Source organism: Paramormyrops kingsleyae, chromosome 17, assembly GCF_048594095.1.
Source record: "Paramormyrops kingsleyae isolate MSU_618 chromosome 17, PKINGS_0.4, whole genome shotgun sequence".
NCBI classification, from domain to species: Eukaryota; Metazoa; Chordata; class Actinopteri; order Osteoglossiformes; family Mormyridae; genus Paramormyrops; species Paramormyrops kingsleyae.
In genome coordinates this window covers 26868919-26885692 of record NC_132813.1, presented here as the reverse complement: position 1 = coordinate 26885692, position 16774 = coordinate 26868919, and the positions used below count along the sequence as shown (strand labels likewise).

The following is a 16774-nucleotide window of genomic DNA, read 5'->3' as shown; positions in this document are numbered from 1 at the left end:
CTTGTGAATGTCTTGTATTAAGATGGTCTTTCCACATGTGATCCCACATGTCCTCTGGGATTTCTTAACCCAGCTCCTTCTCCCGTTTGGTCTTCACATAGCGAGTGGAGTGATTTCTTGATTGTAAAAGAGTTTTATACAAAGTTGACATTATTCTAGGTAAAACCCTATTATACGCCTGCATAAACACTTTATTAATTGGATTAATTTCCTCCTCTCCCTTCTTGATTTCTTTATTATAATAGTCTCTCATCTATAGATATCTAAATTAGTGCTGTCAATCAATTAAAAAAAATTAACTAATTAATCGCACAATTTTTTGCAATTAATCGCGATTAATCACAATTAAAAGACTGAAACTATTTGGATATGTAAATGTAAATACTTAATGTAAACTCAAGACAATGAAACTATTTAAATTCAAATATGATTGTTTATTGGAATTTTTGTTTAACTCTTTCACTGTCGCCGCCTAGTGGTTCGGACGCATACGTCCGAATTTTCAATAACAAAAAAAAACTAGAAACGAAAATTCCTGAAGAAATTTTGAGATGGGCCTATTATGCTGACCGAGGAAGAGCCTGTGCTACTAATAAAGTGGCTCGTCTGTGCACTGCTAGGTGATTGCTTTGATGTTGCTAGTTTGGTGCTATGGTGCTGCTAGGCGGTTGCTGTAGTGCCGCTAGGCATTGCTAGGTGGTTGCAATGTTGTTAATAGGCATTGCAAGGGTGTTGGTAGCTGGTTGCTAGGCGTTGCTACATGGTTGCTATGGTGTTGCATGGTGGTTGCTAGGTGCTGCAAGGTGTTTGCAATGGCATCAGAAGGCCTTGCTATGGTCTCAGCAGCTGGTTGCTAGGCATAGCTAAATGGTTGCTTTGGTGTTGCTATGCATTTTTTGGTGGTTGCTATGGTGTTGCTAGGTGGTTACTAGCTGCTGAAAGGTGGTTGCTATGGCCTCAGAAGGTGTTGCTATGGTCTCAGTAGCTGGTTGCTAGGCATAGCTAGATGGTTGCTATGGTGTTGCTATGCAATTATAGGTGGTTGCTAAGGTGTTGCTAGGTGGTTGCTAGGTGCTGCAAGGTGGTTGCTATGATGTCAGAAGGCGTTGCTAAGGTCTCAGTAGCTGGTTGCTAGGCATAGCTAGATGGTTGCTATGGTGTTGCTATGCAATTCTAGGTGGTTGCTAAGGTGTTGCAAGGTGGTTGCTAGGTGCTGCAAATGGGTTGCTATGATGTCAGAAGGCGTTGCTATGGTCTCAGTAGCTGGTTGCTAGGCATAGCTAGATGGTTGCTATGGTGTTGCTATGCAATTCTAGGTGGTTGCTAAGGTGTTGCTAGGTGGTTGCTATGTTGTCAGAAGGTGTTGCTATGGGCTCAGTAGCTGGTTGCTAGGCATAGCTAGATGGTTGCTAAGGTGTTGCTATGAAATTGTAGGTAGTTGCTAAGGTGTTGCTAGGTGGTTGCTAGGCAGTTGCTATGTGTTTGGTGATGAGGCCTGAGGTTTAATACCAAGTCTTGTTGCTGTGGCATTAACACTGGCCAAGTGGCAAAACTTTGATTGAAATGCATTGAAGTCAATGGGAGAGAACGAGGGATGAAAGACGAGTGCGGGTCAAGATGGTGGACTTGGGGTGTTGGGTGATGAGGCCTAAGGTTGAATACCGAGTCTTGTTGCTGTGGTATGAACGCTGGCCCAGTGGGAAAACTTTGACTGAAATGCATTGAAGTCAATGGGAGAGAACGAGGGATGAAAGACGAGTGCGGGTCAAGATGGTGGACTTGGGGTGTTGGGTGATGAGGCCTAAGGTTGAATACCGAGTCTTGTTGCTGTGGTATGAACGCTGGGCCAGTAGGAAAACTTTGACTGAAATGCATTGAAGTCAATGGGAGAGAACGAGGGATGAAAGACGAGTGCGGGTCAAGTTGGTTGACTTGGGGTGTTGGGTGAATAGGCCTGAGGTTGAATACCGAGTGTTGTTGCTGTGGCATGAACACTGGCCGAGTAGGAAATATTTGACTGAAATACATTGAAGTCAATGGCAGAGAACGAGGGATGAAAGATGAGTGCGGGTCAAGATGGTGGACTTGGGGTGTTGGGTGATGAGGCCTAAGGTTGAATACCGAGTCTTGTTGCTGTGGTATGAACGCTGGCCGAGTGGGACAACTTTGACTGAAATGCATTGAAGTCAATGGGAGAGCACGAGGGATGAAAGACGAGTGCGGGTCAAGATGTTGGACTTGGGGTGTTGGGTGATGAGGCCTGAGGTTGAATACCGAGTCTTGTTGCTGTGGTATGAACGCTGGCCGAGTGGGACAACTTTGACTGAAATGCATTGAAGCCAATGGGAGAGAACGAGGGATGAAAGACGAGTGCGGGTCAAGATGTTGGACTTGGGGTGTTGGGTGATGAGGCCTGAGGTTGAATACCGAGTCTTGTTGCTGTGGTATGAACGCTGGCCAATTGGGACAACTTTGACTGAAATGCATTGAAGTCAATGGGAGAGAACGAGGGATGAAAGACGAGTGTGGGTCAAGATGGTGGACTTGGGGTGTTCGGTGATGAGGCCTAAGGTTGAATACCGAGTCTTGTTGCTGTGGTATGAACGCTGGCCCAGTGGGAAAACTTTGACTGAAATGCATTGAAGTCAATGGGAGAGAACGAAGGATGAAAGACGAGTGCGGGTCAAGATGTTGGACTTGGGGTGTTGGGTGATGAGGCCAAAGGTTGAATACCAAGTCTTGTTGCTCTGGTATGAACGCTGGCCGAGTGGGACAACTTTGACTGAAATGCATTGAAGCCAATGGGCCATTCACTCCCATTAAAAAAGATGCGCCTTACTACTATTCACATGGCTAATGCTAGGTAAAAGTTAGCATTCAATGCATTCCTATGGGATTTTAAGTGTGTTTTAACGTGAATAACGTCACCATGGTAACATATTCTGCGCAGAAAAGTAATAGCACACCTCACACAACCAAGGACTCACTTTTGATATATAGATTGCCTGGCTGCACGCTACGGTACGACCCGCATTAATTGCCGAAAATCACGGAAGAATAATAAATAAATAATAATAATAAAGTTTTTTTTTCGACTTTGAGAGGCAATTGCACGCAATCCGTAAGCAGTACGGAGACAAACGATATGTCAATCCGTGCAGCTAAGTAAGCCCTACGATTTGGCACCAAAGTGAGCTCCGTGCCTTTCACGGGCTCAGCGCAAATTGGCAAAATGTAGTTTACTAGGTGAAGAACAATATGGGCCTTTCATTACATGAATAGGCCCATAATGACGTTCAATAAAAGAAACAAATGTATCAAATCAACCAAAAACGGCTTGTCACACTACAAAAAACCTTTCAGATAATATCTGTAGAAAGTTGCGCAATTTTTGTGCCATGGTTTTTTTGTAACAAGTAAAAATAAAATGACCATGGTAGCCATCTTTAAACGGGTCGAGTGTCAGGAAGTAAAATATAAGTGTTAATAAAATGAAAACTAAGCACTTCAAACTATTTCTTTCACGGCCAATACTTCATAAACCGTCACAGTATTAAGACAAAACACGCATTTTTCCATAAATATGACTGTAATGCTCTCAAATAGCTTGCTCACTCATCGCGGAAAAATGTCAGTCGGCATTCTGTACATTCGTGCAATGTTTTTTATCTTCGGAGTTTTAGAAGAAAACCAATGAATAAAATGACAAAGTTACCCTCGTTTGAAAGCTTGATCTCTTATGTACATAAATCAATCACTGTAATCCTTCATTAGTACTTTTTCAGATATATGCTCTGCTTCCCTGCTAGCACATTATTTTTTACGCACTGAACCTTTGCCCATGGTTATGTTTCACCATAATAAACTTTTTACATGAACATCAAATTACAGTGTCATTTGCTTCATCCAATAGAGGTGTGTCTAAGGTTTGCAAAATGGTATGGGATGTGCTGATTGGGCATTGTTTTTCGCGCTGGGGACATGAATGCGCAACTTATTATCTGCAGGTGCAGTTTTTGTGGGAGTGTCTCGATTACGCATTACGCACGTAGTCTCCGTGAGTTTACCCAGTTATTTTCGGACAACAACTTTTTTGACTGAAGAAAAATGGCTCGGATGACTTTCACTGTTGAGAAAGCACAGAAGATGATTTTGAAGAGTGGTTCGGGGGAAGAAAGTGTCGCTTTTATCCATTGATTCGATGGAGGAGGACGCTTTTTTGCGCGGAGAGGATGCAACGCTCGACATAAGTACATTTATTTACAGTTTACATTTTACTCTTTTATTCTATAGAGTTTTATAATTCCGTGATTCAGCAAATTACAATTAACATTTGCTTTGGTAACACTTGTATTGTGGTACATTGGGAAAAGTTCCGCATCGCCTTTGTCAAGCTTTGAAGTGTGCAAAGTAATGCAGCGCTTTTGGCTTTCACTTGGGCAAAGTTACGCGGGGCTTTGTTTGGGCAAAGTTATGCGGGGCACTTGTCGGCCTTGTTTGAGCAAAGTTATGTACAGTACTTGTCGGCTTTGTTTGGGCAACATTATGTACGGTACTTGTCGGCTTTGTTTGGGCAAAGTTATGCGGGGCACTTGTCGGCTTTGTTTGGGCAAAGTTTTATCCACAGAACCATCCGGCAGAGTTTTATACTGAAACTTTCCGTCTAAAAGTCCTTCCTTGGTGTTATCCATACTTCTTTGCACGTTGAACACACGTCGGCCACAACAGGAAATAAAAAAAACTGCAACCGCGTTAATTGCGTTAAATTTTTTTTAACTCGTTAAATATTTCAAATTAATCGCATGCGTTAACGCGCTAATTTTGACAGCACTAATCTAAATAGATCCTGATTCCGTAAATGGTATGTGTCTTTCATTTCTTGAAAACTGCAACCGCGTTAATTGCGTTAAATTTTTTTTAACTCGTTAACTCTCTGGGGTCGAGTATGTCGTCGGCGACATCGCGTACTTTTCGCGTCTATTTCAGTTTATATCTCGCTGAAATCTTAATGTAGAATCATGAAAAAAACGCTGGCTAAATCCGTAATCTGTCTTCTTTTCAAAACGTCCATTGTCGGAAGTATTAAAGTTTTTTTAATTAGGGTAAATCGGCAGAAAAGTAAACCATGTCATCTTACTTTGTTTTACCTGCATCGGGGGCGTGTAGTACCACTCTCACCTGAAGATCGCTATTCACATTATAAATAGCCGCATTAGCGCGTATTCAAATCGCATTCGCATGGTAATTTGACTAACAGCGCAACGGTGAAACGCGATCCAGATACATCTCCTTCAGCGCCATAAAAGGGGGTTGGGGACGTGGCCAGGTGACAATGGCTCATTCATACACATGAAAGTTGCTACATATTCAATGAAAGGAGCCAGAAATAGTGACATGAGTTAGGTTTTTCTTATTTATTTATCCAAATGAATGTTGCATCTACACCATTTAGTCATGTTCATGTAGCCAAGACTTTGGTGATCAGATATCTGGGATCAAAACAAACTGCCAGCATTGCTTACTATGTACTTTTATAATGTTTCTGCAAGTGTTCCAAACTGCATTTTGCAATGTCTATAATTTGATGTCAAATTTCAAACTTAACAAAAATCTGACATATTTACAATATATATTAAAATAAAGATGAGTGTAATGGCAAAACAAATATATAAGAAATAATTTATTTGCCATGAATTAAGTTTATGATATTTGAAGAAATGTGTGATCATGCCCCAGTCAGTGAAAGTGTGTTTCCTGCCCCTAGACCCCAAAGGGTTAAATATTTCAAATTAATCGCATGCATTAACGCGCTAATTTTGACAGCACTAATCTAAATAGATCCTGATTCCGTAAATGGTATGTGTCTTTCATTTCTTGAAAACTAATCATTTTCCCATTCTTTATTATTTTGCACATAGCTGTCATACCTCTTCCTGCCCACTGCTTAAAAGTGTTATCTATTCTCCCTGATTCAAATTTATCATCCCATCCAGCCCATCTCAATAAGCCAAGTTCCTTTCCCAATTCTAGTAGTTTGCAAATATTTTGGCAGTTTTCTAAAATAAAATTTGTAATGGGGTCTAATTCTAGTTTTTCTTTTTCTAAACAGTGCAGAATCTTTTTTTCCCCTATCGGTGTTTGAATGGGATATTTATTACCTGATAATTCAATATTTTTCCAATGATTTACATACCCCGGGCTGCACCATTGCATTAGTGGACACACCTGTGCTGCGTTATAGTATTCCTTTAAGTTTGGAAGAGTTCTTCCCCCTTTTTCTTTAGATAACTAGAGGGTCGAGTAGCGTATCCCTGGTCTTTTACCTTTCCATATAAATCTAGAGATACTGTAAGTTTATCCCATCTGATGAATTGTGAATTTGGTATGTTAATTGGAAGGGATTGAAACAAAAATAAAAGATGTGGTAGAATATTAATTTTTATCACATTGATCCTGTCATACAACCCCAGTGGATACGTGGACCATCTGTCAATGTCTTTTCTTATGAGTAGCTCTAATTCTTCTTCATAATTACATTTGTATAGATATATTAAGTTTTTGGGTATTTTTATTCCCAGGTAGGTAAGTGTCTTAGCTTCCCATTTTATTTTAAATTCTTTAAGTTTCGGGGTTGAAGAGCAATTAAACATAAAAGCCTGAGTCTTTTGCAAATTCAGTTTATAAACAGAGTGAAAGCCAAACTGTTCTAGAATTTCCATTAGATGTGTAAAGGTTTTAGCTGGATCGTTTTAGGTAAATTAATACATCATCTGCGAAGAGACTTATTACATGTTCTCAGCCTTTTATGTTTATTCCTGTTATTGTGGTTTCCTGTCTGATCATCTGTGCCAGAGGCTCAATATATAACGCAAATAATGTAGAGCTAAGGCAACAGCCTTCTCTTGTTCCTCTCTCCAATTCAAATCTTTCTGATAAAGATCCATTCACTTTGACATGAGCCGTAGGCGATTTATAAATTGATTTAAAGCAATTAACTGATTTAGTATTAAAAACCGAATTCCTCCAAAGTTAAATATAGGAAGTCCCAACTGACCCTGTCAAATGCCTTTTCTGCATCAAGGCTTATCAATGCTGAAGGTATTTTATTTTTAAATATTCTGTGTATGATATGCAATGTTATTCTAACGTCATGCGTTTGTCTTCCCACCACAAAGTCATATTGATCCTCATCTATCAGATCGGGTATAAATGATTTAATTCGATTTGATATAATTGAAGTATATAGTTTGTAGTCTGTATTTTAAATTGATATTGGTCTATAATTTTGGCAAAAATCTTTCTCTTTTAATGGTTTAGCTACTGTAATTATTGCCTCCTGCCAGGAGGGGGTAGTTATGTTATTTGCAAGAATCCAATTGAAAGTAGTATGAAATAACGGCAAAAAATCGTTTGCAAACTTTTTATACCATTCTGATGGGAATCCATCATTTCCCGGTGTTTTATTTGTTTTTAATTTCCCTATTGCTGTTTGGATCTCCTAAGTTATTTGGTTTGTTGTACACTTGTTTTGTTCAGTGCTTATTGAGGGTAGATCTAAGGTTTCAAGATTAGTTTTACATCCTGATTAGAGGCTGATATTTCACTATAAAGGTCTATATAGTAATCTTTAAAGATGTTTTCTATTTCTTTTGATTTTGTATTTCATTTGATTCATTTTTGGATCCCTCATTTTTGTAATACTGGATTGAACTTGCTGCTTTCTAATACGCCTTGCTAGCAATCTGGCGGATTTAGGGTCATAATAATTTTGTTTCAAGTATCTTGCTTTTTAGTTCATTTTCTTGCTGAAGTAAGTCATTCATTTTCTTTCTAATTGTAATCATTTGTTTTTGTGTTCATTGGTCCATTTTTCTTTCCCCTTTACTCCAGTTGTCTGTTAATTTATAAGTGTTTTGTATTCTTTCACCTTTTCCTTCTTAGGATTACTTGTAATTATCAATTTTCCTCTGACTGCTTTTAATGCATCCCAAACTATTGCTGGGTCCACTTCCCCATTATTTTCCTCTAAGTAATTTTGTATTTCCTTAATTTGGTCTACAATATTTTTATTATTCAATATCCCTATATTCAGTCTCCACGTTGTATCTTTCCGTTCATTATTCAGTTTTATTTTTAAATAAACTGCACTATGGTCAGATACATCAGACACCCCAATTTGGCAGCTTTGAATTTTATCTCTATGTTCCTCCTGTATATAAAAATAATCAATCCTTGAGTAGACTTTATAAGTTGCTGAGTAATGACTATAGTCTCTCTGCAGAGGATTCAATTCCCACCATATATCTATTAGACCTGTTTCTTGCATAATGTTTTTTACTAATTTTGTCAGATTTATTTTTTTTTTGTGTTTGTTTGTACTTGTTGTGTCCAGATCATGATCCATGATGAGATTAAAGTCCCCTCCACATATACACACACCCTCTGTTTCCACAGCTATGAGGTCCAAGAGTGATTTTAAAAAATTGTTGATCACTTTCTGGGGGGGCATATACATTTACCAAAGTGACAGCTTCCTATTCTATCAATCCCTTTATAATAACATATCGTCCCTCCTTGTATTTTATTTCTTTTTGGCATTCAAATTTTATGGAATTAGACATAAGAATGGCTACCCCTCTTTTACGACTATTGGTATGTGAGCTATAATAAGTATTTCTCAATCCAAATTTCTTTAACTTTTCATGTTCTGCTTGTGAAAGGTGTGTTTCTTGTATGAAGCTAATTTGAATCTTCTCTTTTTTAATCTATCAATTAATCTTTTGACTGGGTGACCAAGACTGTAAACATTTAAAGACATAACCTTTTAAACCCTGTGGCTTACTGCCCATTTATAGTTATGAGTGTTCGTGCTATAATTCTCCTGCAGGCCGACAATAACACATTCCACAGCCAACGGCTTCATAGAAATAAACTTAAAATGCATAACAATAACAAACCTAGGTAACTTCCAGTAGGCGATGTCAACAAACATTAACTCTCTCCTCAGTCTTTTAGAGGTAAATCTTCCTGAAGGGAAGGGCCCCCAACTAGTGAGTTCTGACATTACACAAATCCTTCACACTAGCTACCCCACAATACCCCTTTTTGTCCCTCTTGTGCCAACATATCAATTTACTATCAATACCATTCTCACATGATATTCAGGTCAGGTTTTTTTTTCCCCCCTCCCCTTGATCTTCTTTTTTTTTTTTCTTTTATCCATATTTCCCCTGAAGTAGGTCATATCTGCGCCTCTTTTTTTTTTTTTTTCTCCCCTTTTTCTCTCACCAAAATCTGCGGTCCTTTCAGCCTTCTTTGTGCTGGAATTCTCTTTTTCCCAACTCCTGTGATCGGACACGCCCGACCTGATTCCACGTCACTGTGCCAGCCCCTCTTGCTCTCTCGGTGGTGGGGAGCTCCTGGATGGTCTTTCTCCCTGGATGTCCTCCACCTTGTATCCCCGCTTCCTCATGTCGCTGACCGCCTCCTGCGTGCTGCCGTAGGTCTTCACTCCGTTTTCCCAGTACACTCGTAGCCTGTGAAGAAGAATTTGGAACCGAATCTTCTCCTCTTTCAGTATTTTCTTGATAGTTGTATAAGCTTTCCGCTTCTTTAGTGTCTTTGCCATGTAGTCGTGGTCAAAATAAATTCTGTCGGTTCCAAACATCACTGTTTTCTTCTACCATGCCATTTTCAATATCAGCTATTTCATGGTGTACTGTTGGAAGTTAATGAAGACAGAATGCAGTGGCTGACCTGTTTTCGGTTTTGGTGCCAGAGCTCTGTGAGCACACTGAATCTGCAGGTCAGAGTCTATCTTAAACTCCTTCTGGAGCCACTCCTCCATCAACTTTGCCACCGTGCTGTCCCGCAACTCCGCGTCTTCCTTCACACCATAAATCCACAGGTTATTTCTCCTGGATCTAGCCTCCAAGTCATCCAGCTTTTCCAATAACTCCCCACGTTATTTCAGTAAATTCTGCAGCATACAGTTAGTGTCAGAGTTCCACTGTTCCATCTCCTTTATTCGCGTTAGAGCCGCATCCACTTTCTCCTTTTGTTCTCCTATTTTTGTAGTTATTTTTACAAATTTGCAGTCGATGTCCTACTTAAGCTCAGTCAGTTCATCTCTCATTCTGGACGTAATTTCTTCCTTGACTGATCTTAGGTCAGCTTTCAACACAGATTGCATTGCTTGAATCTGACTGCTAATGCTAGCTAGGTTAGTCTGGGACGCCATTTCTTCATTAGCTTCTGGTGTTAGCATCTTTTTGTCTTCACGGTTTGTTCCTTTACCTTAATTATTCGGTTGTTTTCTAGTCATCACCCTAGTTGTTCCTCCGCTCATAGTGAGTTCTTTTTTTTTCTAGGTTACTCAGTGTAGTTTACTCGAGTTTTAGCTGAGATTTTAAAGTTGGCACGAGGGAGCTCTTAGATCAGCAGTTGCTCCACAGTGCCGGAAGTCCCCCCTTCTCTCCATTGTAGGCACTTGGTGGTGGATGGGGTCAGCATGGCCACTATGATTGGTCTGTGGCTACAAGCTGCAATGTGTTCTGATGCCTTTCTATTTTAGCCTGTATTACTCTAGCCCAAATCGCTAAGAAGTTATCTCTCCTTTGTGGATTGGACCAGACAGGCTAGCCTTTACTCCCCATGCACATCAATGAGTCGTGGGTGCCCATGACTCCACTGCCAGTTCACCGGTTGGCTTTCCTTGGACCACTTTTGGTAGGTACTGACCACTGTATATTGGTAACACCCCACAAGACCTACCATTTTGGAGATGCTCTGTTCCAGTCATCTAGCCATCACAATCTACATGTTGTCAGTCACTCGGATCAAATCAATATTATTTCCTTCACCTGTAGATGGTTTTCATTTTATGGCTGATCGATGTATGTTTCAAACATTGCCTTGTTTATTCTCAGAAGCAAAGCCTTTTTCAGTCTGTATTGTCATCTGAGCTAGTGAAATATTAAGAAGTGAATGCTTCAGTTTCGATGGCAAAGATATAACTCCATCAGCTATATTAACTATAGCAGCTCTCTACAGTCAGTTTAACATCTTATGTGCCGTAGTGTTTTTTCAATTTCTGGTACATATATGAATGTGTTAAATTAGTGTAAATGTGTAAAGTAAAATTATATAAAATAATTATTAAAAATGCAGGCCATATTCAACTGAGTGCTCAACCTTTAGTAAGAAGCTTAAAAATAATTCTGTAGTTGCTTAAAAAAAATTAGGATTTTTCCAGTCTATGGGTAGGGAATATGTTTGTGTGCAAGCTACATACACGAAAATATGGCAATCACTTACCAGAGATCTCAGTCTCCAGCCTAAAACAGCGATGTCTAAGTGATTTGTAGCTATTTGTTTGCTTTTATTAGTAACTGAGTTACTGTGTGATTTGCAGGGCTGGAATTACGTGTAGTTTTAGAAAATTAACACAATTACAAATGGAGAATTCAACAGTGCCCTGGTATAAATGAACTTCTCACATCAATAAGCACAGGATAACTGCACACTCAACTTACCTCCAACAGCACCTTCTGCTCCAGATTCTTGTATGTACGATGCAGGAGCTCCTTGGTGCCCAGGACTCCGTACCACATCATGTTCTTTGTCCGGCTCCTAAACAATTGAGACAACTCAAAGATATGGATGGTGTGTGACTACATAGTATGAGTTATGATATTGTCATGTGATAATGTGTAGACGGTAACAGCGTACTTTCAAGGAAGTTAATATCATCATGGAGATCGTGTACATATAATGTAGCGTATGAGAATGTACCTGCATTTCTCTGGATGTTCATCCCGCTTATTGTTGAAATCTAGAGAAATTTTTGCATCTAGTCCGATTCCAAAGTAATTGTTCATCACACATTTCTCTGTGTAGCATTGGCTGAAACAAAGCATATACCAGTTCCACAAAGCAGCTTCAATATTCCAATCCCAATTGCAGGGCTGGTAATAGAATGAGTTGGAAAAGTGAGGAAAAGAGGGGGGATTTGACTACTTACAAGTTTTCTGGGTCACAGCTGAAGGAATCTGCATTCACTAGCAGTCGGCTGATAACTGAACTATTTGAGAGGAACCCAGTCATCCCAGCCCTCAGACCTGAGAGATGTAACAGTAGACATGACAGTATGGCAGCTGGGCCAATATTCCGAGACAACTCTAAATATATAGAAATATAATAAATGTCTGCCAATAATGAGATCTTATACCAAATTTTACAATATATACAACTCTCTAAATAATAATTAACCTTTGCCAGGTGTCACAAACTTTCACTCTACAGAGAAAATACCAAGCTTAATCAAGAGAAATATTTTCAACCATTGTCGATAATATACAGAATCTTGAAATCAAGACCTGATCCCTATTTCATATTTAAATGTTTCATACTCAAGTGATCATTCCCCTGGGTCAACCCTGATGAAGCACTTCTAACATTGTATAGTTTTATCCTATTACTTTGTATGTGGTAACAGACAAATACCAAATTTGAAAAGGCTATGGAAAATTAACAGAGGAACACTGATGTGCAATACTGAGGCCTTATCACCATGGAAATATTGACAAGTACAGTTTTTAATTTAAAAACTGTCTTTATTTAACATGGTTCCTAATGCTTTGGGGATTTGTGGTATTTTTCAAATTCAGTTTAAAGAAATTGTAGAAAAAAGTGTTGGCAGCTAATATACATACTTTTACTAAATGTAACAGTAAATATACTCAGTACAAAAAAAGTTAAGCACCTGGAAGTAATGGTCCAATTTAGATATATAATTTGGCACACGTACAGACCAGCTATGGGTATGTAAATGATTTGATTTGCATGGAGCTGGCACATCTAGTCACCAGGCACCGAGGATGCCTCGTAGATGCATTAGACAGCATTACCTGCATTTTATGGGGCATGCAGATGTCGCAGTCACCCGATGTTGGAACCAATGGGCATGTGAGGGTACCCACACATCATGAAGGTTCCAGTTGGCCAAGATAGCTCACATGAATGAAGGATCGTCGTATTGTGCACCAAGCATTACAGAACCCCATGCCTGCCATCCAGACCTAGGTATTGGACTCTCTACAACACCCCATGTCATCCCGCGACTGGCATCAGCCGAACTATGGATTCACTGTCCCATGTGTAGGCTGCTGTTAACACCAGCACAGAGATGGCTGCGTTTGGAGTGGTGTCGTAACATGTTCAGTGATCAGTCTCAGTTCTGCATTACCACGATGACCATCGTGTGTGCATATTGCAGTGCTGAGGGGAGAGAACCAATCCTGCCAAATGTTTTAGAGAGACACACCAATGTTACTCCTTGCATCATGGTGTGGGGAGCCATAGGGTATGACTTCAGGTAATATGTGGCAGTGATTCGAGTGACCCTGATGGCGCAGCGCTACATCAGTGACATCTTGTGTCCTCATGTCTTACCCCTCCTGAGACAACACCCTGGTACAGTCTCTCAACAACACAACGCCGTCCTCAAACGGCATGTGTGGCTATGGACTGCTTACATCATGTTGAGGTCCTCCCATGGCCAGCCAGATCCCTTGATTTCGGATGTCAACTCAGACCCATTGCAAGTCTGCAAGATCTTGAGGGCCAGTTACAAAAGCTGTGGGCTGACTTGCCATAGGAGAGGATGCAACAGCTGCACAACACCCTTCCGCACCATATCGCCACCATGTATTCAGGCCTGGGGGGTGCCCCAACCTACTGACATGGGACCAGCAGTGTGCCCTTACTGCTAACTCTGTTGTCTGTCTGATCTGATATTATAAACATTGCAATACGGTAACAGGACCTTTCACCACGTGCAGATTCACTTAATTTCCAGAGCTCCATTTGGGTGCTTAACTTTTTTTGTTACCGAGTATATAATTTAATTAATTAAACCTTTATTGTCCCTCATGGGGAAAATCTTTTTATGCCTCCATCAACTTGCTCTTTGTAGAACAAGCTGTCTGCGAAGGGCAGCTACCTGTTGGGGCGCCCAGGGAGCTGGGGGTTAAGGGCCTTGCTCAAGGACCCACAGGCATGCTGAGGCTGGGTTTGAATCGGCGACCTTGTGATTACAAGCACACAGGCTTAGCCCACTGAGCCACATGCTGATGTGAAAATACATTTCACACCAGAAATGTTTCCCAACATACAATTTCAGTTCATGCTTCTTCTTCCCTTAACCGCTTATCTAGTGCATGACTTATGCCAAGAAGCACAGAGCACAAGGCAGGAGATACCAGTCCATCACAGGACACAGACTCAAATGCAAAACCTACCAATATAGGCAATTTAGGGACACAATTTCCCTGAGCTGCTTCTGGGCAAGTTTCTGGATTGAAGCAATATAGATTTAATGGAAATCTAAAGCTGACCACTTTAGGATTTTCTAAATAAATATGCTAAGCAACTGTGTATACATTTTAAAGAAACTAATAAATATTTATGTTTAATTTAAGTGCTTGGGTATGACCACACATTATTTTATGAATATAACATAACTGTCCATTTAAATTCACTTTTAAATAAGTGGTTTATCTGAGATATTTTTGATGAGAAAAATATTGGAAACACGTTTTCCCTTGCCCGGACGCGGGTCACCGGGCCCCCCCCCCCTGGAGCCAGGCCTGGGGGTGGGGCTCGATGGCGAACAAGCCCGAACAAGGCACGTGGGTCCCCCTTCCAATGGGCTCACCACCCATAGGAGGGGCCATAGGGGTTGGGTGCATTGTGAGCTGGGCAGTGGCCGAAGGCGGGGACCTTGGTGGTCCAATCCTCGGCTGCAGAAGCTAGCTCTTGGGACATGGAATGTCACCTCTCTGATGGGGAAGGAGCCTGAGCTGGTGCGCGAGGTTGAGAAATTCCGGCTAGACATAGTCGGGCTCACCTCGACGCACGGCTTGGGCTCTGGAACCAGTCTCCTTGAAGGTGGTTGGACCCTTTTCCACTCTGGAGTTGCCTGCGGGGAGAGGCGCCGAGCGGGGGTGGGCATACTTATTGCCCCCTGGCTGGGTGCCTGTACATTGGGGTTTACCACGGTGGACAAGAGGGTAGCCTCCCTTCGCCTTCGGGTGGGGGGACGGGTTCTGACTGTTGTTTGCGCATATGCGCCGAGCGGCAGTTCAGAGTACCCACCCTTTTTAGAGTCTCTGGAAGGGGAGAGCATTCCTTCTGGGGACTCTCTTGTTCTGCTGGGGGACTTCAATGCTCACGTGGGCAATGACAGTGAGACCTGGAGTGGCGTGATTGGGAGGAACGGCCCCCCTGATCTGAACCCGAGTGGTGTTCTGTTGTTGGACTTCTGTGCTCACCAAGGATTGTCCATAATGAACACCATGTTCAGACATAAGGGTGTTCATATGTGCACTTGGCACCAGGACACCCTAGGCCGCAGTTCGATGATCGACTTTGTAGTCGTATCGTCGGACTTGCGGCTGCATGTCTTGGACACTCGGGTGAAGAGAGGGGCGGAGCTGTCAACTGATCACTACCTGGTGGTGGGTTGGCTCCGCTGGTGGGGGAGGAAGCCGGCCAGGCCTGGCAGGCCCAAGCGTATAGTGAGGGTCTGCTGGGAAAGTCTGGCTGAATCCCCTGTCAGGAGGAGTTTCAACTCCTACCTCCGGCAGAACTTTTCCCATGTCCTGGGAGAGGCGGGGGACATTGAGTCCGAATGGGCCATGTTCCGCGCCTCCATTGTGGAGGCGGCTGACCGGAGCTGTGGCCGTAAGGTAGTCGGTGCCTGTCGCGGCGGCAATCCGCGAACCCGCTGGTGGACACCAGTGGTGAGGGATGCCGTCAAGCTGAAGAAGGAGTCCTATCGGGCCTTTTTAGCCTGTGGGACTCCAGAGGCAGCAGACGGGTACCGGCAGGCCAAGCGGGATGCGGCTTCGGCGGTCGCTGAGGCAAAAACTCGGGTTTGGGAGGAGTTTGGCGAGGCCATGGAAAACGACTTCCGGACGGCTTCGAGGCGATTCTGGTCCACCATCCGGCGGCTCCGGGTGGGAAAGCGGTGCAACATCAACACTGTTTATGGTGGGGATGGGGTGCTGCTGACCTCAACCCGGGACGTTTTGGGTTGGTGGAAGGAGTACTTCGAAGACCTCCTCAATCCCACCAACACGCCTTCCGATGTGGAAGCAGAGTATGGGGACTTGGGTGTGGACTCCCCTATCTCGGGGGCGGAGGTCGCTGAGGTGGTTAAAATGCTCCTCGTTGGTCAAGCCCCGGGGGTGGATGAGATCCACCCAGAGTTCCTGAAGGCTCTGGATGCTGTGGGGCTGTCTTGGTTAACACGCATCTGCAGCATCGCGTGGACATCGGGGGCAGTGCCTCTGGACTGGCAGACCGGGGTGGTGGTCCCCCTCTTCAAGAAAGGGGACCAGAGGGTGTGCTCCAACTATAGGGGGATCACACTCCTCAGCCTCCCTGGTAAGGTCTATTCGGGGGTTCTGGAGAGGAGGGTCCGCCGGATTGTCGAACCGCGGATTCAGGTGGAGCAGTGTGGTTTTCGCCCCGGCCGTGGAACAGTGGACCAGCTCTATACTCTCCGCAGGGTTCTGGAGGGTTCGTGGGAGTTTGCCCAACCAGTCTACATGTGTTTTGTGGACTTGGAGAAGGCATTCGACCATGTCCCTCGGGGAGTCCTGTGGGGGGTGCTCCGGGAGTATGGGGTGCCGGTCTTCCTTTTAAGGGCTGTTCGGTCCCTGTATGACCGGTGCCAGAGTCTAGTCCGCATGAGCGGCAATAAGTCGGA

General features: G+C 42.6%; 1 protein-coding gene across 10 annotated transcripts in view; it reads right to left on the bottom strand.

The window, feature by feature from the left end:
- LOC111837883 (diacylglycerol kinase delta) overlaps window positions 1-16774 on the bottom strand; it is a 267917-nt gene that overhangs the window by 107693 nt on the left and 143450 nt on the right. For all 10 annotated transcript variants that reach the window (XR_011983247.1, XR_011983246.1, XR_011983248.1 and 7 more), the window contains exons 17-19: window positions 12023-12119; window positions 11794-11904; window positions 11535-11631 (exon numbers count right to left, since the gene is read on the bottom strand). Coding sequence is in view for 5 of the 10 variants with exons in the window: in XM_072701297.1 (XP_072557398.1) it covers window positions 11535-11631; window positions 11794-11904; window positions 12023-12119 (305 nt within the window). In the remaining 5 variants the exon portion in view is untranslated. The remainder of the gene's footprint in view (window positions 1-11534; window positions 11632-11793; window positions 11905-12022; window positions 12120-16774) is intronic.